This window comes from Psammomys obesus, unplaced genomic scaffold, assembly GCF_907164565.1.
Source record: "Psammomys obesus unplaced genomic scaffold, mPsaObe1.curated_primary_1811, whole genome shotgun sequence".
NCBI lineage: Eukaryota > Metazoa > Chordata > Mammalia > Rodentia > Muridae > Psammomys > Psammomys obesus.
In genome coordinates, this window is record NW_026596089.1 from 1876780 (window position 1) to 1897169 (window position 20390).

Here is a 20390-nt window from a genome sequence, read left to right on the forward strand (position 1 = left end):
TTATTATTATTATTATTATTATTATTATTATTATTATTATTATTATTTTCTTTTTAGTTACATTTTGTTAACTCTGTGTCCCAGCTGTATCCCGCTCCCTCATTCCCTCCCCAACCCCACACTCCCTCCCTGGTCTCCTCCCTGTCCCTTTCCAAGTCCACTGATAGGGGAGGACCTCCTCCCCTTTCATCTGACCCTGTTTTATCAGGTATCTTCAGGGCTGGCTGCAAAGTCCTCCTCTGTGGCCAAACAGACTGCTCCTCCCCGGGGGGGGGGTGTCAAACAGCCTACCCTTGAGATCCTGTTAGAAATAGTCCGTGTTCCCCTTACTTTGGAAAACTGCTTGGTTACTGAGCTACCACGGGCCACATCCAAGCAGAAGTTCTAGGTTATATCCATAGATGGTCCTTGGTTGAGTGTCAGTCTCAGAAAAGACCCTGTGCCCAGATATGTTTGGTCCTTGTAGAGCTCCTATCCTTTCCATATCATACTAACTTCCCTTCTTTCATATGATTCCCTGCACTCTGCCGAGGGTTTGGTTATGAGTCTTAGTGTCTGCTTTGAAACACTGCTAGGTAGAGTCTTTCAGATGCCTTTTGTGGTAGACTCCTGTCATACATTCAATGCACATCCCATTTGTCTTTCTAAATGAGGATTAATCACCTTTGCCTGTGTCCACTTTCTTGATTATCTTCTTTAGGTGTGTAGATTTCATTATGTTTATCATATCTTGTAGGTCTATATAAGCGAGTATATACCAAGTTTGTCTTTCTCCTTCTGGGATACTTCACTCAGAATGATCTTTTCTAGATCCCACCACTTGCCTGCAAATTTCATGATTTCCTCCTTTTTGATTGCTGAGTAGTATTCCATTGTGTAAAAATACCACAATTTCTGTATCCATTCCTCCGTTGATGGACATCTGGGTTGTTTCCAAGTTCTGGCTATTACAAATAAAGCTGCTACGAACATGGTTGAACAAATGTCCTTGTGTACTTGAGCTGAAAAGCTTCTGTAAAGCAAAAGACACTGTCATCAAAACAAATAGACAGCCTACAGATTGGGAAAGAATCTTCACCAACCCTTTATCTGACAGAGGGCTAATATCCAGTATATATAAAGAACTAAAGAAGCAGAAAAGCAACAAACCAAGTAATCCAATTAAAAAATGGGGAACAGAGCTAAACAGAGAATTCTCGAAAGAGGAACATCGAATGGCAGAGAAACACTTAAAGAAATGCTCAACCTCATTAGCCATTAGGGAAATGCAAATCAAAACGACCCTGAGATTTCACCTTACACCCATCAGAATGGCCAAGATGAAAAACTCAAGTGATAGCACATGCTGGAGAGGTTGTGGAGAAAAGGGAACCCTCCTCCATTGCTGGTGGGAATGTAAACTGGTTCAACCACTTTGGAAGTCAATCTGGCACTTTCTCAGACAACTAGGAGTAGTGCTACCTCAAGACCCAGCTATACCACTCCTAGGTATATACCCAAAATTTGCTCAAGTGACCCAAATTTTATATATTAAAAGGTGCCCTTAGTTAGAACAGAAAGTTGGGTAGGTAAAGAGGTGGGGAGGATCTGGGAGGAGTTGGGGAGAGGGGAAACATGTTAAAATATATTATATGAAAATATGTGTGTGCATGTTTGTGTGTATATGTGTGTGTGCTTTGAGACAGAGTCTAACTACATAGCCCTGGCTGGCCTTTATTTCACTGTGTAGACCAGGCTGTCCTTAAACTTACAGGGATACTCCTGCTTTTGCCTCCTCAGTGCTGGTATTAAAATATGTAATACCACATCTGGTGAGAAAACAATGGTGGGAACTAGAAAAGATCATCCTGAGTGAGGTATCCCAGAAGCAGAAAGACACAAATGGTGTATACTCACTTATAAGTGGATATTAGACCTAAAAGATAGGATAAACATACTAAAATATGTAGAAAGAGCTAAAGAAGCTAAGCAAGAAGGACCCTGAGTAAGATGATCAATCATCATTCACAAAGGGAAATAGGATAGATCTCAGAAGAGGGACAAAACAGGGAACAGGACAGGAGTCTACCACAGAGGGTCTCTGAAAGACTCTACTGATCATGGTATCGAAGCAGAAGCTGAAACTCATAGCCAAGCCTTGGGTGGAGTGCAGGGAATCTTTTTTTAAATTATTTTTAATATTTTTAAAATTTTTATTAATTACACTTTATTCACTTTGTATCCGTCTTGAACACTCCCCTCCTCCCCTCCCAGTCCTACCCACCCTCCTCCTTCTCTACACATGCCCTTCCCCAAGTCCACTGATAGGGGAGGTCTTCCTCTGCTTTCTTCTGATCCTAGTCTATCAGGAAGACAATGGCTGCACTGTCTTCCTCTGTGGCCTGGTAAGGCTGCTCCCCCCTCAGGGGGAGGTGATCAAAGAGCAAGTCAGTCAGTTCATGTCAGAGACAGTCCTGTTGCAATTACTGTGGAATCCACTTGGACACTGAATTGTCATGGGCTACGTCTGTGCAGGGTTTCTAGGTAATCTCTATGAATGGTCCTTGGTTGGAGTATGAGTCTCAGAAAAGACCCCTGTGTCCAGATTTTTTGGTTCTTTTTTTGTTCTCCTTGTGGAGCTCCTGTCCTATCCAGGTCTTACTATTTCCCACTTCTTTCATTAGATTCCCTACATTCTGCCCAAAGGTTGGCCATAAGTCTCAGTGTCTGCTTTGATACCCTGCAGGAAAGAGCCTTTCAGAGGCCCTCTGTGGCAGGCTCCTGTCCTGTTCCCCATTTTCCCATTCTTCTGATGTCCATCCCCTTAGCCTTTCTGAATGGGGATTGAGCCTTTTAGCCAGAGTCCTCCTTCTTGATTAGATTTTTAGGTGTATAGATTTTAGTAGGTTTATCCTATATTATATGTCTAATATCCACTTATGAGTGAGTATATACCCTGTGTATCTTTCTGCTTCTGGGATACCTCACTCAGAATGATCTTTTCCAGTTCCTGCCACTTACCTGCAAATTTCATGATTTCCTTTTTTTTTTTTTTAATCACTATGTAATATTCCATTGTGTAGACATATTATAATTTCTGTATCCATTCCTCAGTTGAGGGGCTCCTGGGTTGTTTCCAGGTTCTGGCTATTACAAGTAAAGCTGCTACAAACATGGTTGAGCAAATGTCCTTATTGTGTACTTGAGCCTCTTTTGGATATACGCCTAGGAGTGGTATAGCTGGATATTGAGGAAGCACTATTTCTAATTGTCTGAGGAAGCACCAGATTGATTTCCAGAGTGGTTGTACAAGTTTACATTCCCACCAGCAGTGGAGGAGGGTTCCCCTTTCTCCACAACCTCTCCAGCATGTGTTGTTACTTGAGCTTTTGATCTTGACCATTCTGATGGGTGTAAGGTGAAATCTCAGGGTCGTTTTGATTTGTATTTCCCTGTTGACTAAGTATGTTGAGCATTTCTTTAAGTGTTTTTCCGCCATTCGATAATCCTCTGTTGAGAATTCTCTGTTTAGCTCTGTACCCCATTTCTTAATTGGATTACTTGATTTGTTGCTGATTAACTTCTTGAATTCTTTATATATTCTGGATATTAGCCCTCTGTCAAGTATAGGGTTGGTGAAGATCCTTTCCCAATATGTAGGCAGTCGTTTTGTTCTGATGATAGTGTCCTTTGCTTTACAGAAGCTTTTCAGTTTCATGAGGTCCCATTTATTGATTGTTGCTCTTAGAGCCTGTGCTGTTGGTGTTCTGTTTAGGAAGTTGTCTCCTGTGCTAATGAGTTCCAGGGTCTTCCCCACTTTTTATTCTAAGTGGTTTAGTGTGTTTGGTTTTATATTGAGGTCTTTGATCCACTTGGACTTTAGTTTTGTGCAGGGTGATAATATGGATCTATTTGTATTTTTCTACATGTAGACATCCAGTTAGACCAGCACCATTTGTTGAAGATGCTGTCTTTTTTCCATTGAATGGTTTTGGCATCTTTGTAAAAAATCAGCTGTCCATAAGTGTATGGATTTATTTTAGGGTCTTCTATTTGATTCCATTGATCCACCAATTGGTTTCTAGAGTGCAGGGAATCTTATGGAAGAAGAGGGAGATAGAAAGCCCTAGAGGGGACAGAAGTTCCACAAGGAGAGCAACAGAACCGAAAAATCTGGGTCCAGTGGTCTTTTCTGAGACTGATACTCCAAACAAGGACTATGCATGGAGATAACCTAGAACCCCTGCACAGATGTAGCCCATGGCAGCTCAGTCTCCAAGTGGGTTTCCCTAGTAAGGGGAACAGGGACTGTCTCTGACATGAACTCAGTGACCTGCTGACCTCTTTGATCACCTCCCTCCTGAGGGATAGTAGCCTTACCAGGCCACAGAGGAAGACAATGCAGCCAGTCCTGATGAGACCTGATAGGCTAGGGTCAGAAGGAAGGGAGGAGTATCTCCCCAATCAATGGAATGGGGGGGGGAGAAGAGGAAGGGAGGGAAGGGAAGGTGGGATTGTGAGGGGATGAGGAAAGTGGCTACAGCTGGTATACATAGTGAATAAATAAAAAATAAATTAATTCATAAAAAGTGGCCTATTATCCCTAGACACAAATAGAAAAGAAGTGTGCTGTTTCAGAAGCTGTAGATTGTAAAGGAAAGGTGAAATTCTTTTGGGAGGGGCATGCCTCCTAAATGGCCCTCCTTAGCCTTTTGCTGAACCCATCATCTGTCTGTCTCCACCATTCACATTTCTGTACATAGTTGTTTCCTCATTATTTTACACAATATCAGATAACCCACAGCCTAACTTTGTAAGTACACTGTAACATATATCTTTAAGTACAAATTCCTTTCAGTACTCATTCTTTTCTAATTGGAAGATCTGTACTTTTTTTTTCTTCCCTTGGAATACATTTTATTCAGTGTTTTGCTGACACTAATCCTCTTTACCTTGGTGTTTCTTTTTTTTTTTAAATTTATTTATTTATTTTTTTCTTATCAGTTACATTTTATTAACTCTATATCACAGCCGTGTCCCGATCCCTCATTCCCTCCCAGTCCCTCCCTCCCTCCCTCATCTCCACCGTGCCCCTTGCCAAGTCCACTGATAGGGGGGACCTCCTCCCCATTCATCTGATCCTGTTTTTATCAGGTATCTTCAGGACTGGCTGCAAAGCTCTCCTCTGTGGCCTAACAGGACTGCTCCTCCCTTGGGGGGTGGGGAGGACAAAGAGCCAGTCATTGAGTTCCTGTTAGAAATAGTCCTTGTTCCCCTCACTATGGGAAACCAATTGGTTACTGAGCTACCACAGGCTACATCTGAGCAGAGGTTCTAGGTTACATTCATACATGGTCCTTGGTTGCATGTCATTCTCAGAAAAGACCCTGTGCCCAGATATAGTTGGTCCTTGTGGAGCTCCTATCCTTTCCTCATCAGACTAACTCCCCTTCTTTCTTATGATTCCCTGTACTCTGCCAAAGGTTTGGTCATGAGTCTTTGCTTTGAAAACACTGCTAGTTAGAGTCTTTCAAATGCGCTCAGTAGACTCCTGTCATATGTTCAATGCACATCCCATCTGTCTTTCTAAATGAGGATTGATAATCTTACCCCATGTCTGCTCTCTTGATTATCTTTTTTAGGTGTATAGATTTCATTATGTTTATCATATCTTATAGGTCTATATAAGTGAGTATATACCGTGTTTGTCTTTCTCCTTCTGGGATATTTTACTCAGGATGATCCTTTCTAGATCCCACCATTTGCCTGCAAATTTCATGATTTTCTCCTTTTTGATTGCTGAGTAGTATTCCATTGTGTAAAAATACCACAATTTCTGTACCCATTCCTCCGTTGATGGACATCTGGGTTGTTTCCAGGTTCTGGCTATTACAAATAATGCTGCTATAAACATGGTTGAGCAAATATCCCTTTTGTGTACTTGAGCAAACTTTGGGTATATACCTAGCAGTGGTATAGCTGGGTCTTGAGGAAGCACTATTCCTAATTGTCTTAGAAAGTGCCAAATAAATTTCCAGAGTGGTTGTATCAGTTTACATTTCCACCAGCAGTGGAGGAGGGTTCCCCTTTCTCCACAACCTCTCCAGCATGTGTTGTCCCTTGAGTTTTTCATCTTGGCCATTCTGATGGGTGTAAGGTGATATCTCAGGGTCGTTTTGATTTGCATTTCCCTGATGGCTAATGAGGATGAGCATGTCTTTAAGTGTTTCTCTGCTATTCTATATTCCTCTGTCAAGAATTCTCTGTTTAGCTCTGTTCCCCATTTTTTAATTGGATTACTTGGTTTGCTGCTTTTCAGCTTCTTTAGTTCTTTGTATATACTCGATATTAGTTCTCTGTCAGATAAAGGGTTAGTGAAGATTCTTTCCCAATCTGTAGACAGGCGTTTTGTTTTGATGACAGTGTCTTTTGCTTTACAGAAGCTTTTCAGTTTCATGAGGTTCCATTTATTGATTGTTGCCCTTAGAGCCTGTGCTGTTGGTGTTCTGTTCAGGAAGTTGTCTCCTGTGCCAATGAGTTCTAAGCTGTTCCCCAATTTTTCTTCTAACAGTTTTAGCATATCTGGTTTTATGTTGAGGTCTTTGATCCACTTGGACTTTAGTTTTGTGCAGGGTGATAAATATAGATCTATTTTCATTTTTCTGCATGTGGACATCCAGTTGGACCAGCACCATTTGTTGAAGATGCTGTCTTTTTTCCATTGAATGGTTTTGGCTTCTTTGTCAAAAATTGAGTATTCATAGGTGTTTGGGTTTATTTCTGGGTCTTCTGTGCGGTTCCATTGATCCTCCTTTCTGTTTTTATGCCAATACTATGCAGTTTTTATTACTATTGCTCTGTAGTACAACTTGAGATCGGGGATAGAGATACCTCCAGATGATCTGTTGTTGTACAGGATTGTTTTGGAGATTCTGGGTTTTTTGTTTCTCCATATGAAGCTGAGAATCTTTTTTTCAAGGTCTGTAAAGAATTGAGTTGGTATTTTGATGGGAATTGCATTGAATCTGTAGATTGCTTTTGGCAGGATGGCCATTTTCACAATGATAATCCTACCAATCCATGAGCACGGGAGATCTTTCCATCTTCTGAGATCTTCAATTTCTTTCTTCAGAGACTTGAAGTTTTTCTCAAACAGGTCTTTCACTTGCTTGGTTAGTGTCACCCCAAGGTACTTTATCTTATTAGTGGCTATTGTGAAGGGTGTTGTTTCCCTAATTTCTTTCTCGGCCCTTTTGTCTTTTGTATACAGGAGGGCTTCTGATTTTTTTGAGTTGATTTTGTATCCTGCCACTTTGCTGAAGGTGTTTTTCAGCTGGAGGAGTTCTCTGGTTGAATTTTTGGGGTCACTCATATATACTATCATATCTTCTGCGAATAGTGACACTTTGACCTCTTCCTTTCCGATTTGTATCCCCTTGATCTCCTTTAGTTGTCTTATTGCTCTGGCTAGGACTTCAAGTACTATGTTGAAGAGGTATGGAGAGAGTGGGCAGCCTTGTCTTGTCCCTCATTTCAGTGGGATTGATTTAAGTTTCTCTCCATTGAGTTTGATGTTGGCTATAGGCTTGCTGTATATTGCTTTTAATATGTTTAGATATGTGCCTTGTATTCCTGATCTCTCCAAGACTTTAAACATGAATGGGTGTTGGACTTTACTCTTAAGTGAACTCAACTTCTCACTTAGCCTTACCTATTCAAGCACCTTTGCGGTATTAAAGAAAGTCACTTGAGCATCTTTTGGATATATGCCTAGGAATGGTATAGCTGGATCTTGAGGAAGCACTATTCCTAGTTGTCTGAGAAAGAGCCAGATTGATTTCCAAAGTGGATGTCCATAAGTAACACAGGTGCCTACCATAGAGGGCCTCTGAAAGACTCTACCTAGCAGTGTATTAAAGCAGATGCTGAAACTCATAACCAATCCTTGGGCAGAATGCAGGGAATCATATGAAAGAAGGGGGAGTTAGTATGACCTAGAGAGGACAGGAGCCTAGAGAGGACAGGACCTTATATATCTGGGCACAGGGGTCTTTTATGAGACCGTATCTCCAACCAAGGACCATTTATAGATATAACCTAGAATCCCTGTAGCCCATGGTAGCTCAGTATCCAAGTGGGTACCCTAGTAAGGGGAACAGGGACTATTTCTGACATGAACTCAGTGGCTGGCTCTTTGACCTCCCTCCCTCCCATCCCGCAGGAGGAACAGCCTTTTTAGGCCACAGAGGAGGACATTGTAGCCAGTCCTGAAGAAATCTGATAAGCTAGGGTCAGACGGAAGGGGAGGAGGATTTCCCCTATCAGTGGACTTGGAAAGGGGCAGGGAGGAGATGAGTGAGGGAGGGTGGGATTGGGAGGGAATGAGGGAGTGGCCTACAGCTGATATACAAAGTTAATAAACTGTAACTAATATTGAAAAAATAAAAATTTAATAAAAAAAAGTCACAGAGGGTTCAGTGTGGTGTGGCTGGGTAGTTAGGACTAAAGGTCTCAAGTGGTGCACTTCTTGCTTATAGGCAGCTTCCTGTCACCAGAGAATGCCTTTTACCTGTTTTTCTAAGTCCTACTATCTTGGGTACCTGTCTATTCTCTTTCTCAACTTGTTATTTCCTTCAGAGAATGATTTTTTTTAACTTTTATTAATTACACTTTATTCACTTTGTATCCCCCCCATAAGCCCCTCCCTCCTCCCCTCCCGATCCCATCCTCCCTCCTCCTTCATCATGCATGCCCCTCCCCAAGTCCACTGATAGGGGAGGCCCTCCTCTCCTTCCTTCTGATCTTAGTCTATCAGATCTCATCAGGAGTGTCTGCATTGTCATCTTCTGTGGCCTGGTAAGGCTGCTTCACCCTCAGGGGGAGGTGATCAAAGAGCAGGCCAATCAGATTATGTCAGAGGCAGTCCCTCTTCCCATTACTATGGAACCCACTTGGATATTGAACTGCCATGGGCTACATCTGTGCAGGGGTTCTAGGTTATCTTTATGCCTGGTACTTGGTTGGAGTGTGAGTCTCTGGGAAGAACCCTGTGTTCAAATTTCTGGTTCTGTTGCTCTCCTTGTGGAGTTCCTGTCCTCTCCAGATCTTACTATTTCCCACTTCTTACATAAGCTTCCATGTGCACTGCCCAACAGTTGGCCATATGTCTCAGCATCTGCTTTGATAGTCTGCAGGACAGAGGCTTTCGGAGGCCCTCTGTGGCAGGTTCCTAGGTTGTTTCCTGTTTTCTTCTTCATCTGTTGTCCATCCTCTTTGCCTTTCAGGATGGGGATTGAGTATTTTAGTCAGGGTCCTCTCTCTTGCTTAGTTTCTTTAGATGTACAGTTTTTGGTAGGTTTATCCTATGTTATATGTCTATATGAGTGAGTATATAAGGTATGTGTCTTTCTGCTTCTGGGACAGCTCACTCAGGATGATCCTTTCCAGGTCCCACCATTTACCTGCAAATTTCATGATTTCCTTATTTTTCATTGCTGAGTAATATTCCATTGTGTAGATGTACTACAATTTCTGCATCCATTCTTCATTTGAGGGGCATCTGGGCTGTTTCCAGCTTCTGGCTATTACAAATAAAGCTGCTATAAACATGGTTGAGCAAATGTCCTTATTGTGTACTTGAGCCTCTTTTGAATATATGCCTAGGAGTGGTATGGCTGTATCTTGAGGAAGCGCTATTCCTAGTTGTCTGAGAAAGTGCCAGATTGATTTCCAGAGTGGTTGTACCAGTTTACATTCACACTAGCAGTGGAGGAGGGTTCCCCTTTCTCCACAACCTCTCCAGCATGTGTTGTTACTTGAGCTTTTGATCTTTTGATCTTGGCCATTCTGATGAGTGTAAAGTGAAATCTCAGGGTCATTTTGATTTGCATTTCCCTGATGGCTAATGAGGTTGAACAGTTCTTTAAGTGTTTCTCTGTCATTTGATAATCCTCTGTTGAGAATTCTCTGTTTAGCTCTGTTCCCCATTTTTTAATTGTATTACCTGGTTCGTTGCTTTTCAGTTTCCTTAGTTTATATATATATACTGGGATATTAGCCCTCTGTCAGATAAAGGGTTGGTGAAGATCCTTTCCCAGGCCGTCATTTTCTTTGATGATGGTGTCCTTTGCTTTACAGAAGCTTTTCAGTTTCATGAGGTCCCATTTATTGATTGTTGCTCTTAGAGCCTATGTTGTTGGTATTCTGTTTAGGAAGTTGGCTCCTGTACCAATGAGTTCAAGGCTCTTCCCCACTTTTTCTTCTAAGCGGTTTAGTGTGTCTGGTTTTATGTTGAGGTCTTTGATACACTTAGACTTTAGTTTTGTGCAGGTTGATAATATGGATCTATTTGCATTTTTCTACATGTAGTTATCCAATTAGACCAGCACCATTTGTTGAAGATGCTATATTTTTTCCATTGTATAGTTTTGGCATCTTTGTCAAAGATCAGGTGTCCATAAGTGTGTGGGTTTATTTTTGGGTCCTCTGCTCGGTTTCATTGATCCACCATTCTGTTTTATGCCAGTACCATGCAGTTTTTATTACTATTGCTCTATAATAAAGCTTAAGATCAGGGATGCAGATACCTCCATAAGATCTTTTATTATAGCGGATTGTTTTAGCAATTCTGGGTTTCTTGTTATTCCATATGAAGTTGAGAATTTTTCTTTCCAGGTCTGTAAAGAATTGTGTTGGTAATTTAATGGGAATTGCATTGAATCTGTATATTGCATTTGGTAAGATGGACATTTTTACTGTCATTCCTGGTAAGTGATGAGCATGAGAGTTCTTTCCATCTTCTGATATCTTCTTCTAATTCTTTAGAGACTTGAAATTTTTTTCATACAAGTCTTTGACTTGCTTGGTTAGGGTTACACCAAGGTGCTTTATGTCATTTGTGGCTATTGTGAAGGGTGTTGTTTCCCTAATTTCTTTCTCAGTCCTTTTGTCTTTTGTATACTGGAGGGCTATTGATTTTTTGGAGCTAATTTTGTATCCAGCACTTTGCTGAAGGTATTTATCAGCTGTAGGTGTTTCCTGGTAGAGTTTTTGGGGTCACTCATGTATACTATCATATCATCTGCAAATAGTGATACTCTGACTTCTTCCTTTCCCATCTGTATCACCTTGATCTCCTTCAACTGTCTTATTGCTCTAGCAAGGCCTTCCAGAACTATGTTGAAGAGATATGGAGAGAGGGACAGCCTTGCCTTGAGCTCATTTTGAGGACAAGCCTTGCCTTGTCCCTGACTTCAGTGGGAATGATTTAAGTTTCTCTCCGTTCAGTTTAAGAATTTCATGAACGAGTACAGTGTATTTGCATCCCTTTCACACTCTCTGATTTCACCGAAGTTTCCCCCATTCCTTTTGCCTTCTCGACTTCTTTAGACATGCGTGTTCTATGTAAGATATATATTTTTGTGTTTTAATCACCTACTGATTCCAATTAGTCTTGCCTTATTTGCATGTCTTTAGGGGTGACCACTTGGGATTGGGGTCTTGACCTTGGAAAAACAAACCAATGAATCAACCAAACAACCAAACAACTAAAGAAATCTAATTCTCCCTTTCTCAGCAGCCATTCACTGCCGACAGTTCTTCATCTAGGCAGGAGGCTTTGTGAAATTTTCCTGCATCTATGTGAACAGGTGCACTAGTGTGGTCCTCGAAGTTTTCCTGTCCGCAGCCATACTGTCGAGGGGTCATGGTCAACATTTTTCTTCTCTCCAGAAGAAACTCTCCCACAGCAGTCATCATGGTCCTCTGATTCTTACAATCTTTCTGTTTCCTTTTTGATGATGCTTCTTTAAGCCTTAGGTGTAGGGGTTGTGTTACAGATGTTCAATTTGGGGATAGGACTGCCACTGTCAATTATTCTCACTGTGGTAACAGTCTTAAGTCAGTGAGCCTGATGAGCATGTTGCTTGTTTCAGAAAGAGAATAAAATCAATCAGAATGAGTGTCCTTGTCTGTCAGTCACAGATCTTTCCTCTTGTCTGTACTTGATGCTGTTCACCTACCCTTCTTTTCATGATGACCAGCTCTTCTATGAGCATACTAGACCTCAGAGCCTTCTGCCTATTGAATATTCCATGGCATAGTTTATCGTTTGTCTCTTTCCTGTTGTGTCATTTTTCATTTTGACTGTCCCGTTTCCATCAGCATGCAAACAACCATACCATCTGTCATCTTAAACACAAAAAAAAAAATAAAATAAAATTTATTTTAATCTTGAATTGCCTAATGCTACCCAACTTCTTCTTTGTGTATTTTCAGGAAAAACTGAAAACTAAAATTTGAACCTCTGGTTTTAGCTTCCTCTTGCCCCATTCTCTTTTAAACAAACACCATTCCATAGAATTAGCTCTAATTAAAGCCACTACTGAGCACCAGACCAGCTATATGGCATCTATGAGTCCTTACATAGCTTAAGCACCCAGAAATGTTTGGTTCAGTTGGCCTCTTCCTTGCAACACTACCACTGAACTTGACCTCTGGGAATCTCTATTATTTTGGGTACCTTCCGACCACTCTGCTGGTTTCCTGTTTTATTCCTCTTAGTTGTATTCTCTTCCTCTTCTTCATCCTCACTGTTGAATCCCCCAGGAATCATTTCTAGACTTCCTCCCTTCCTGTACCACATTCATGCCTTGGGGAGCTCATTTTCCACATTGACTTGAAAGACACTCCAGGAGTTGATGATTATCCAAACTGAAACTTGAAGCCTTACTCTCTTCCAAGCTTCATGCTCCTCTGTATAACTTTCTTCTTTTAAAATTTATGTTAAAACAGTTCTTGATTTCTCTCCCCAAACTTCAACCCTATTGTTCCTCATCTAAAGGAATAGCACTGGCATCCAAGTCTATGTTGTATAACCTGTATATAAGAACGAATTGAATTTTCATTAGCATTTTCTACACATCTCTTCTAGTGCCTATATCATTTTAAAGACTGTACTAAAAGTATAAACACCCCAAACGAAAATATATATCTCTTAAACATTTTAATTCAGTTGAATAATGAAAAGTGATATACTAGATAATAGAAAATGTTCTCAACATACTTGGAAAATGACCCAAGATCAGAGAGACTTTGGTGACTTTTTTTGATTAAAAAAAAAAGGTGTTTTTGTTGGTTTGCTGTGTTTTTTATTTATAACTTAGGAGTAAACAACCACACACACACACACACACACACACACACACATATATATATTTTTTTTCTTTTTCTTTTCTAATTCCACTTTAAAATGGGCACATCTGGTTTTTGACTGAGCGTTCACTGGCAAATAATAGCATTTCTTTTCAGTCCTGCAATGCTACTTCAGTGTTTCAGATAGAAATAGTGTAAAGCTCAGAGAGCTTCTTCATCGTTAGAAGCTAAGCGTGCTGTGTCCTGTTTCTCCTGGACTCCTGATTTCTCTGTCCGCTTGCTTGCACATTGAAAACAAGAGGGGCCTTGAAAACGTAATCCCACGGTAACTGGCACGTGAAACAGTGTGTGGCGTGTGCATGGATTAAGGAAGCAGATTGACTACCAGTGCCACTTTCACACTGCATTCCTCTCCTGGCCTACTTTTCTGCCTGCCTCCTTAAGTTTTATTGCTCTTTAAAATAACACGTACCCTAAGCTAAATATTGTGTTCCTTAGTTTTGCTTGATTAGGGCCTTAAAAAAAAAATGGTCTCAGTATGAAGGCTTTCTTTACTGAAACAGAAATAGCATGTTTCACCAGGGTAAACTTGACAGCACAATGGCCCATTGTGATGTTGTTTACACACTTATGTTTTTTATTGCCTTCAGTACTATGTAATTTGGACTTGCAACTGATTAGCCAATTAGGAGTTGGAAAGAAGATATATAAATGTTACCATCTAGCTGACAGAATGATTAATTAGGAGCACATATTTGGGGAGTGTCACCTGTCACCTGCTTTGTTGTGTGGGAGGCCTCATGTCAAACCTAAACACTGGTGTCAGTGGCAGACCTGTGCCCAACTCTTTAAGAAACCCAGGCACAGTCTAATCCCAGTCAAGTACAACTTGTTTGTTTGCCAGTGGTAACCAGCTGATCTGAAAATACACGTACCTTTTCTGTGGCTTCGGTTAGTGTGAATGAAAGCTTCTCACACACGAGGGTAAGCCATTGCCTTTCCTGCTCATGCTGTCACCTCCTTTTCTTCCATGTCAGTGGTTTTTTTTTTTTTTTTTTTTGTCCTTTTCAGTTGCCAGTTGGGTGTCTCGGCCTGAAGTTTACAAGAGACTTCTCTGCTTCCTTTGAAAACTCTGAATTTTTTTTTCTTTTATTAGCCTTGTATTTATCTTGATTTCAGAGGAGGGTAGAGATTTTTTTCATTAAAATTAATACGAATATTTTTATTTATATTTTGTCTTAATGTGATTTAGGTAGACAGCACTGACAACTACTTTTATGAAGGAAATAAGAATTTATGAAAATAAGGATTTATTTCTGGATATGCTTTTCTTATGTGATATATCTTGACCAGGTTCCCCTCTCTGCACTCCTTCCACGTCCCCCACCCCTGCCCTTCCTCTCTCCCATCTATTTAACCTCTGTCTCCCCATCAGAAAAGAGCAGGCTTCCAAGAGACAATCCATCACGGCACAACAAAATACCATTAAAAAAAGCCCTTGCACTGAGCCTGGAGGAGGGAGCTCAACAAGAGGCAGAGTCCCAGAGCAGGTGAAACAATCAGAGTCACACTTGCTCCCACTGTTACAAGTCTCACAAAACCACCAAACTAACAGTCCTAACACACAGAGAGGGCCTGGGGCAGAGGCATGCAGGCCCATGTTTGCCGCTTCAGACTCTGTGAGTGCACAGGAGCCCTGCTGAGTTGATTCAGTTGTCCATGTTGTCTTCTTTCCCCTGTGACTCCCAGAATCTCTCCTTCCCCTCTTCCTTGGGATTTCCAGAGCTCTGAGGGGAGAGTCCTGATGGACCTCCAATTTAGATTCTCTCTGCATAATGTCTGGCTATGGTCTCTGCATCTTTTCCCATCTGTGTCTGGAGGAAACCTTTCTAATGACAACTGGATGAGGCCCCACACTGGTCTGGTTTCCTGGCAGCGGAAAATAAAAATTCAATTTGAATGCAAACTTCATCTAGAAACCTTTAGAAAGATATTAAAAGCTTCCTACTATGAAAAGGGCCACAAGTACGTTCACTGCCAGGTAATAATCTGCCATTATTGTCTTTGTTTTGGAAGGCCACTTCTACTGGGCCAGGCTTATAGTTCATATCCACCAAAAACTGAAGGGGAATGTTTGACCCCAACACTTGAGAATTAGCCCTGGGGGTTAAATACAAGGAGTATAGAGCATTACAAATAATTAACACAAGCTCTTTAGCAGCTGTTCCTGTTGCTTACAGGAGCCGTGCATTGAAGTGTGCACCCAGCCATTCTGCATGTTTCCTCCTGAAGGATATGGATGTATTTGCAAGTGCACTAGTTTAGCAACTGGAGGCAATTTATAGCATTGGCTGTAGACTGTGATGAATACAGAAGTTTTCTTATGTGCCGCAGAACAACTTTTCCCTGATTTCTTCTGACCCTGGATCCCCAGAAAGATCCTTACCTTAACCCCTCCTTCTGCCTAAGCTAGGTTCAGGACACAGACAGAATTTTTATTTGTGGCTTGGTGAAAAGTCTCATCCTATCAAAACAATTTGCTTCAATTTTCTGCTCTGATTGGAAAGAGCATGTTTCTGGTTGCTGTTGCTTATGGCCATGATGGGAATGAAGGAAATAGGTTTCTGTTTGGGTTTTAATCACACATGCAGGTGCTGTCCCAAAGACACATGTAGCTAATATGAAGGTGAGTGTTGGTTCGACTCACCTTAGGAGACTCCTGCTCACTTCCTGTCTAGTGTTCGTTTAAGGACTTTAACAGATCGTGGGAACAGAGATGATGATAAAAATAAAGATAGAAAGTTTGAAAAGTGACATTGTTCATGGGTTATGACATAAAAGGCTTTCCTTTGCCCTCAATGCATTCCCAGGTAAAAATGAAGAACTCTAGGCTCTCTCCATTCCGGTACCCTGTAGAGAAGAAGCTTTCTCCAAAAGGATGCCTCTTCCCATTCTGAGATCCCATGTACATAGCAGTGGCCGTTGTCTCAGCTGAACAGAATACAGGGAATATGATTAAGTAAGGCTCACACAGGTGGTGAATGGTGAACAGGAACTTTAAAAAGCCAGACAAAGCAAGGACCAGAAAAGAACATGCTGGATGGTGGCTAGAGGAAGGTACTGAAGCAGTGTCAGGAGGAAAGGGTGGACACTTCACAGCACTGGAGTGAGGGGAAATGACAATTACATCTTCAAGAGGAGCATGGGGGAGGTGAATGGATCCAGTAAAAGCCTCCAGAGAACATCATATAAGGAATTTCGGAAATCTGCTGTGTATTATAATTATACTGCTGCTTGCACCCCTCAGCCTCCATGTTTGTCTAGGAGTATGATAGCTGAAATGTTTTTAGCAAGGTGACTATAAACTCCCAAATGTAGGTTTGCCCAAGAAAAATGTGTCCAGTGAGATCAATATTTTCCCCCAGTTCCAGAAAAAGTGACCGTAAGCCAAGTGCTGTCAGTAAACTAGTGGTGCCCCAGGAAGTGGTTCATGTTGTGGAGGGAGTGTCTTAGCTACTGTGCTATTGCTGTGATAAGACTCCATGACCAAAGCAGCTGATAAAACTATGTATGTGTGAGGCTTACAGTCTCAGAGGGTCAGAGTCCATGGTCACATGCCAGAGAGCAGGCATATGCCAGGGAGCAGGCAGCAGGCAGGCATGGTGCTGGAGCAGTAGCTGAGAGCTCTCATCGTGAGACATACCCCAGAGCAGAGAAAGCTAATTGGGAAGAGAGTAGGTGCTTAAAACTTCAGAGCTCACCCCGGGCACATCTCCAAAGGGCCACATCTACTCTAACAATGCCACACCTCCTACTCCTTCCCAAACATTTTTACCAAATAGGGAACATGTATTCAAATATGTGGGCCCCATTCATATTCAGACCAACACAGGGAATATTAAGCATTGGATCTGGGGATAATCAGGTCACACCTGGGGAAGGACAGGGAGGAGATGAGGGAAGGAGGGTGGGGTTGGGAGGAGCTAACGGAGGGGGTACAGCTAGGATACAAAGTGAACAAATTGTAATAAATAAAATTTAAAAAAAACACTATAAAGAAAAGAGCTGACTGGAGACTCAGAAGGGTGAGGGATGACATAGATCAACATAGAGAAGAGGCAAATAGTTCCAGATTGGAGGAGAAAGACTCTGTTATTCTTTGATAGTGTTCCAAGACTGTGAATTAAAAAAATTATTTCTGCAGGCTGGTACCTGGAATATCTTTATATCTTATGAAGTTGGAAATATCAGTTTTTGTGGTTCTCCATGTTTCATTCAACATTCTTTTATTAAATTCCTGGTCAGTCAAATATTTGACAGACCGCACAGTATTACATGGAAGATTATCTAAAAACTCATTTGCTGGATCTCTGTGATTACAGCTGCAGTTTCATGATGTGCTCAAATGAAAGCTGCCTGTGAGGTTGCATCTCTCAAATAAAAGACAGACTTTACAGTGAAGACTGTCCCTGTAAGGTTAGGGGACATTCATTTGCTAATTGCAGAGACAGCCTGCAACAAACTGTGGGTTAGAGACAGAAAACTCAAGTCTAAACATACTCTATTTTTTTACTCCCCCAAATGGCAAGATAAAGTGTTTTTTTTTTGTTTTTGTTTTTTTTTTTTTTTTTAAGATGATGTCTTTCCTGCAACATGGCACATAAAAGAAACAGCCCTTCACCACTGTGTTCACATGTTTGTGGTGTCTGCTTGATAGTGCAATGAATAGGAAAAAAGGCCTGGTTTTGCTTTTTGCCAGGTCTACTCCCTTGGTCTTAGGGGACAGAGAGTGAGTTTGCAGCTCAGAGAGTTCTCACTTCACTTCAGCTGTGATGAGGCTCAGAATCTGGCTCTGGTGTATAAGTTTATGTGTCCATCTCTACATGACAATATTCACAGTTGCCTCTACTGGCTCCAGACAGATTCCTATCCATATGGGCTACAGAAATGTATTCAACTTTCTAAGATACTTATTGTTAGAGTTGCCATTTAATCTTTGGGTCTGTCAATACGTTAATGAGGAAGACCATGCTTTGTACTTGGCGCTCTACTGTTGTGCCCCGTTAATAATTTCTTTATGTCAAAGCCTCACAGACATACCGAGAAGTACTCAGATCTTACAGAACAACAAGTGATGGCATCACCTCATCAACATGCCAAACATGAAGCTGTCCTATATCCTCTCCAGATCTCCAGTCTGTCAGAGGTGAGCACTGTTCTGCCTTCACCAGTAGGTCAGCAGTGCTTAGAGCAGAATTATATAGTTTCTATTGTGTTTTCCTTAGGCTGTTTGCATAGTAACTCTCTGTGGGGCTTGTGGATGGTTGCAAGTATTGGCACTTATTCTTACCACTGCTATTTGAGATCCTTTAGGTTTGTTTTAGAGTTGCTTTTCTGATGGATTTTTTAATTACTTTTATATCCTAAATAATTTTAATAATGCTTCTATGAGCATATACATGTATGGTGAGTGTTTGTGTGCATGTGTGAGTGCATGTATGAATACATATGTATGGGTATTTCTGACTACAAGTACCATGGATGAGTGATAAACAGACCTGTGTAGATACTGCCAAATGATTTCCCCAAGTGGCTCTTACTATATCTCTTTCTGATGGAAGTGTTTAGAGGTGCCAGTTCTTCTGTATTTCAGTAAGACTTTGTGGCATTGGTATTTTTTTAAATTTTCTTAGAAATATTCTAGCTATTCTGATAGTCTTTAGTAATATTTTATTATAGTTTTAGCTTGAGTTTTTCTGATCACTTAAATTGTTACACATTTTTGTTTGTTTCAATGGCCACTTGAGTAGCCTGTTCTGTGAAATGCCTATTGAACCCTTTGTCCATTAAAATAAAGTTGAATGATCTCACTTTTAGTTTCTGGTTTATAGAAAGTTACTTCTAAGTAAATGATATGAATCCTTTTCAGATACATACAATAGTTTATTTCCCCACATCTGTGACTTAGCCTTCATCTTTGTGGTATGTGTGTGCATACCTTGTATGTGTGTGCACATGTATGCACATGTGCTCATGGATGTGTATGATGAGGTTAACTGTGTCATTCCTCAGGTGCCACCATCTTGTTTTTGAGGCAGGGTCTCTCTTTGACCTAGGACTTGCTGTTTAGGTTTGACTAGAGTAGTAGGAGGCAGTCCTCTTGTCTCTGCTGCACAGTACCAGGATTATGAGTATAAGTGACCACACTAGGCTTTTTTACAGATATTCTGGGGATGGAACTTAGGTCCTCATGCTTGCAAAGCAGGGGCTTTCCCAATTGAACCATCTCCTTAGTCCTATTTGTGTTAAATTTATATTTGTTGAATTCTTTACTTTGCTGAAGCACAATTTATCAATCTACTTCATTGCTGTGGACTTTTTTTTTGCCTTTTATGTAGTATTCAAAATCATGAGGGAATTTTCCTATAGGGCTTCCAGAAATTTTACCATCCTGCATTCATTTCTGTCCATCTCATAGTGATGTTGTGTATGGTGTGACAAAGGAGTCAAGGGTTATTGCTTTCCCCCATGACTATCTATTGTCCTCTAGCAGCTTTGCTGTAAATCAGTGTCTTAACTCAGCTCCCCTCATCTGTTTATTTTTGCACTAATGCCTCACTCTATTAACTGTAAATTCAGCCTTGGAGTCCCGTGTTGTTAGTCCTCCAACTTTGTTCTTAGAGATTATTTTTATTTCATTTCCATTTAACATTAGCATACACTTGACAAATTTTAAATAAAGAGTTTAAGCTATTAATTGGTATGACAAAAAACCCTTAACCCATAACTTATGGTTAATAGACACTTTCTCATATTGTTCTTTCTGGCAACAGAGCCTATTACCCCATTTCTGCCGGTGGTCTCTTACCTTACATGCATAAGCTCTGTGTTTTCTTTGTGGAGTCCCTGCTTCTCTTCCAGCAGCCTCACATCTCCTTATGTGCCTTCTCTTTACCAGTAATCAAAACCTTGCTTTAGACTCACATACTTAGCAGCATGTTAACAGAGAAACTATTTTGAAACTGAAGAAAGGAAATGCCCTTCACCTTGAGAAGGAGGTGTGGGTTTTTTTTTTTTTTCTCTTTCTCTTGGTGGTTTGAGGTATGTGTGATGCAGAATGTCCTGTCCAGATGGAATCTTGGATATCCTTAAAAGTAGCAGATGTGTGTGGGCAGAATGAGAGAACTATTGAGAAGCATACTGAATGTTTTGAGTTATCATATGTATAGTTCTTTGAATGAAGAAACCAGTGCATGTTT

At 40.9% G+C, this 20390-nt stretch overlaps 1 protein-coding gene across 3 annotated transcripts in view; it reads left to right on the forward strand.

Moving 5' to 3' along the window:
* Positions 1-20390, forward strand: part of Aig1 (androgen induced 1) — a 259955-nt gene that overhangs the window by 13265 nt on the left and 226300 nt on the right. For 2 of the 3 annotated variants that reach the window (XM_055627717.1, XM_055627715.1), the window contains exon 2: positions 18218-18337. The exons of the other annotated variant lie outside the window; for it this stretch is intronic. In XM_055627717.1, coding sequence (XP_055483692.1) covers positions 18218-18337 — 120 coding nt within the window. The remainder of the gene's footprint in view (positions 1-18217; positions 18338-20390) is intronic. 3 annotated transcript variants of the gene reach the window in all.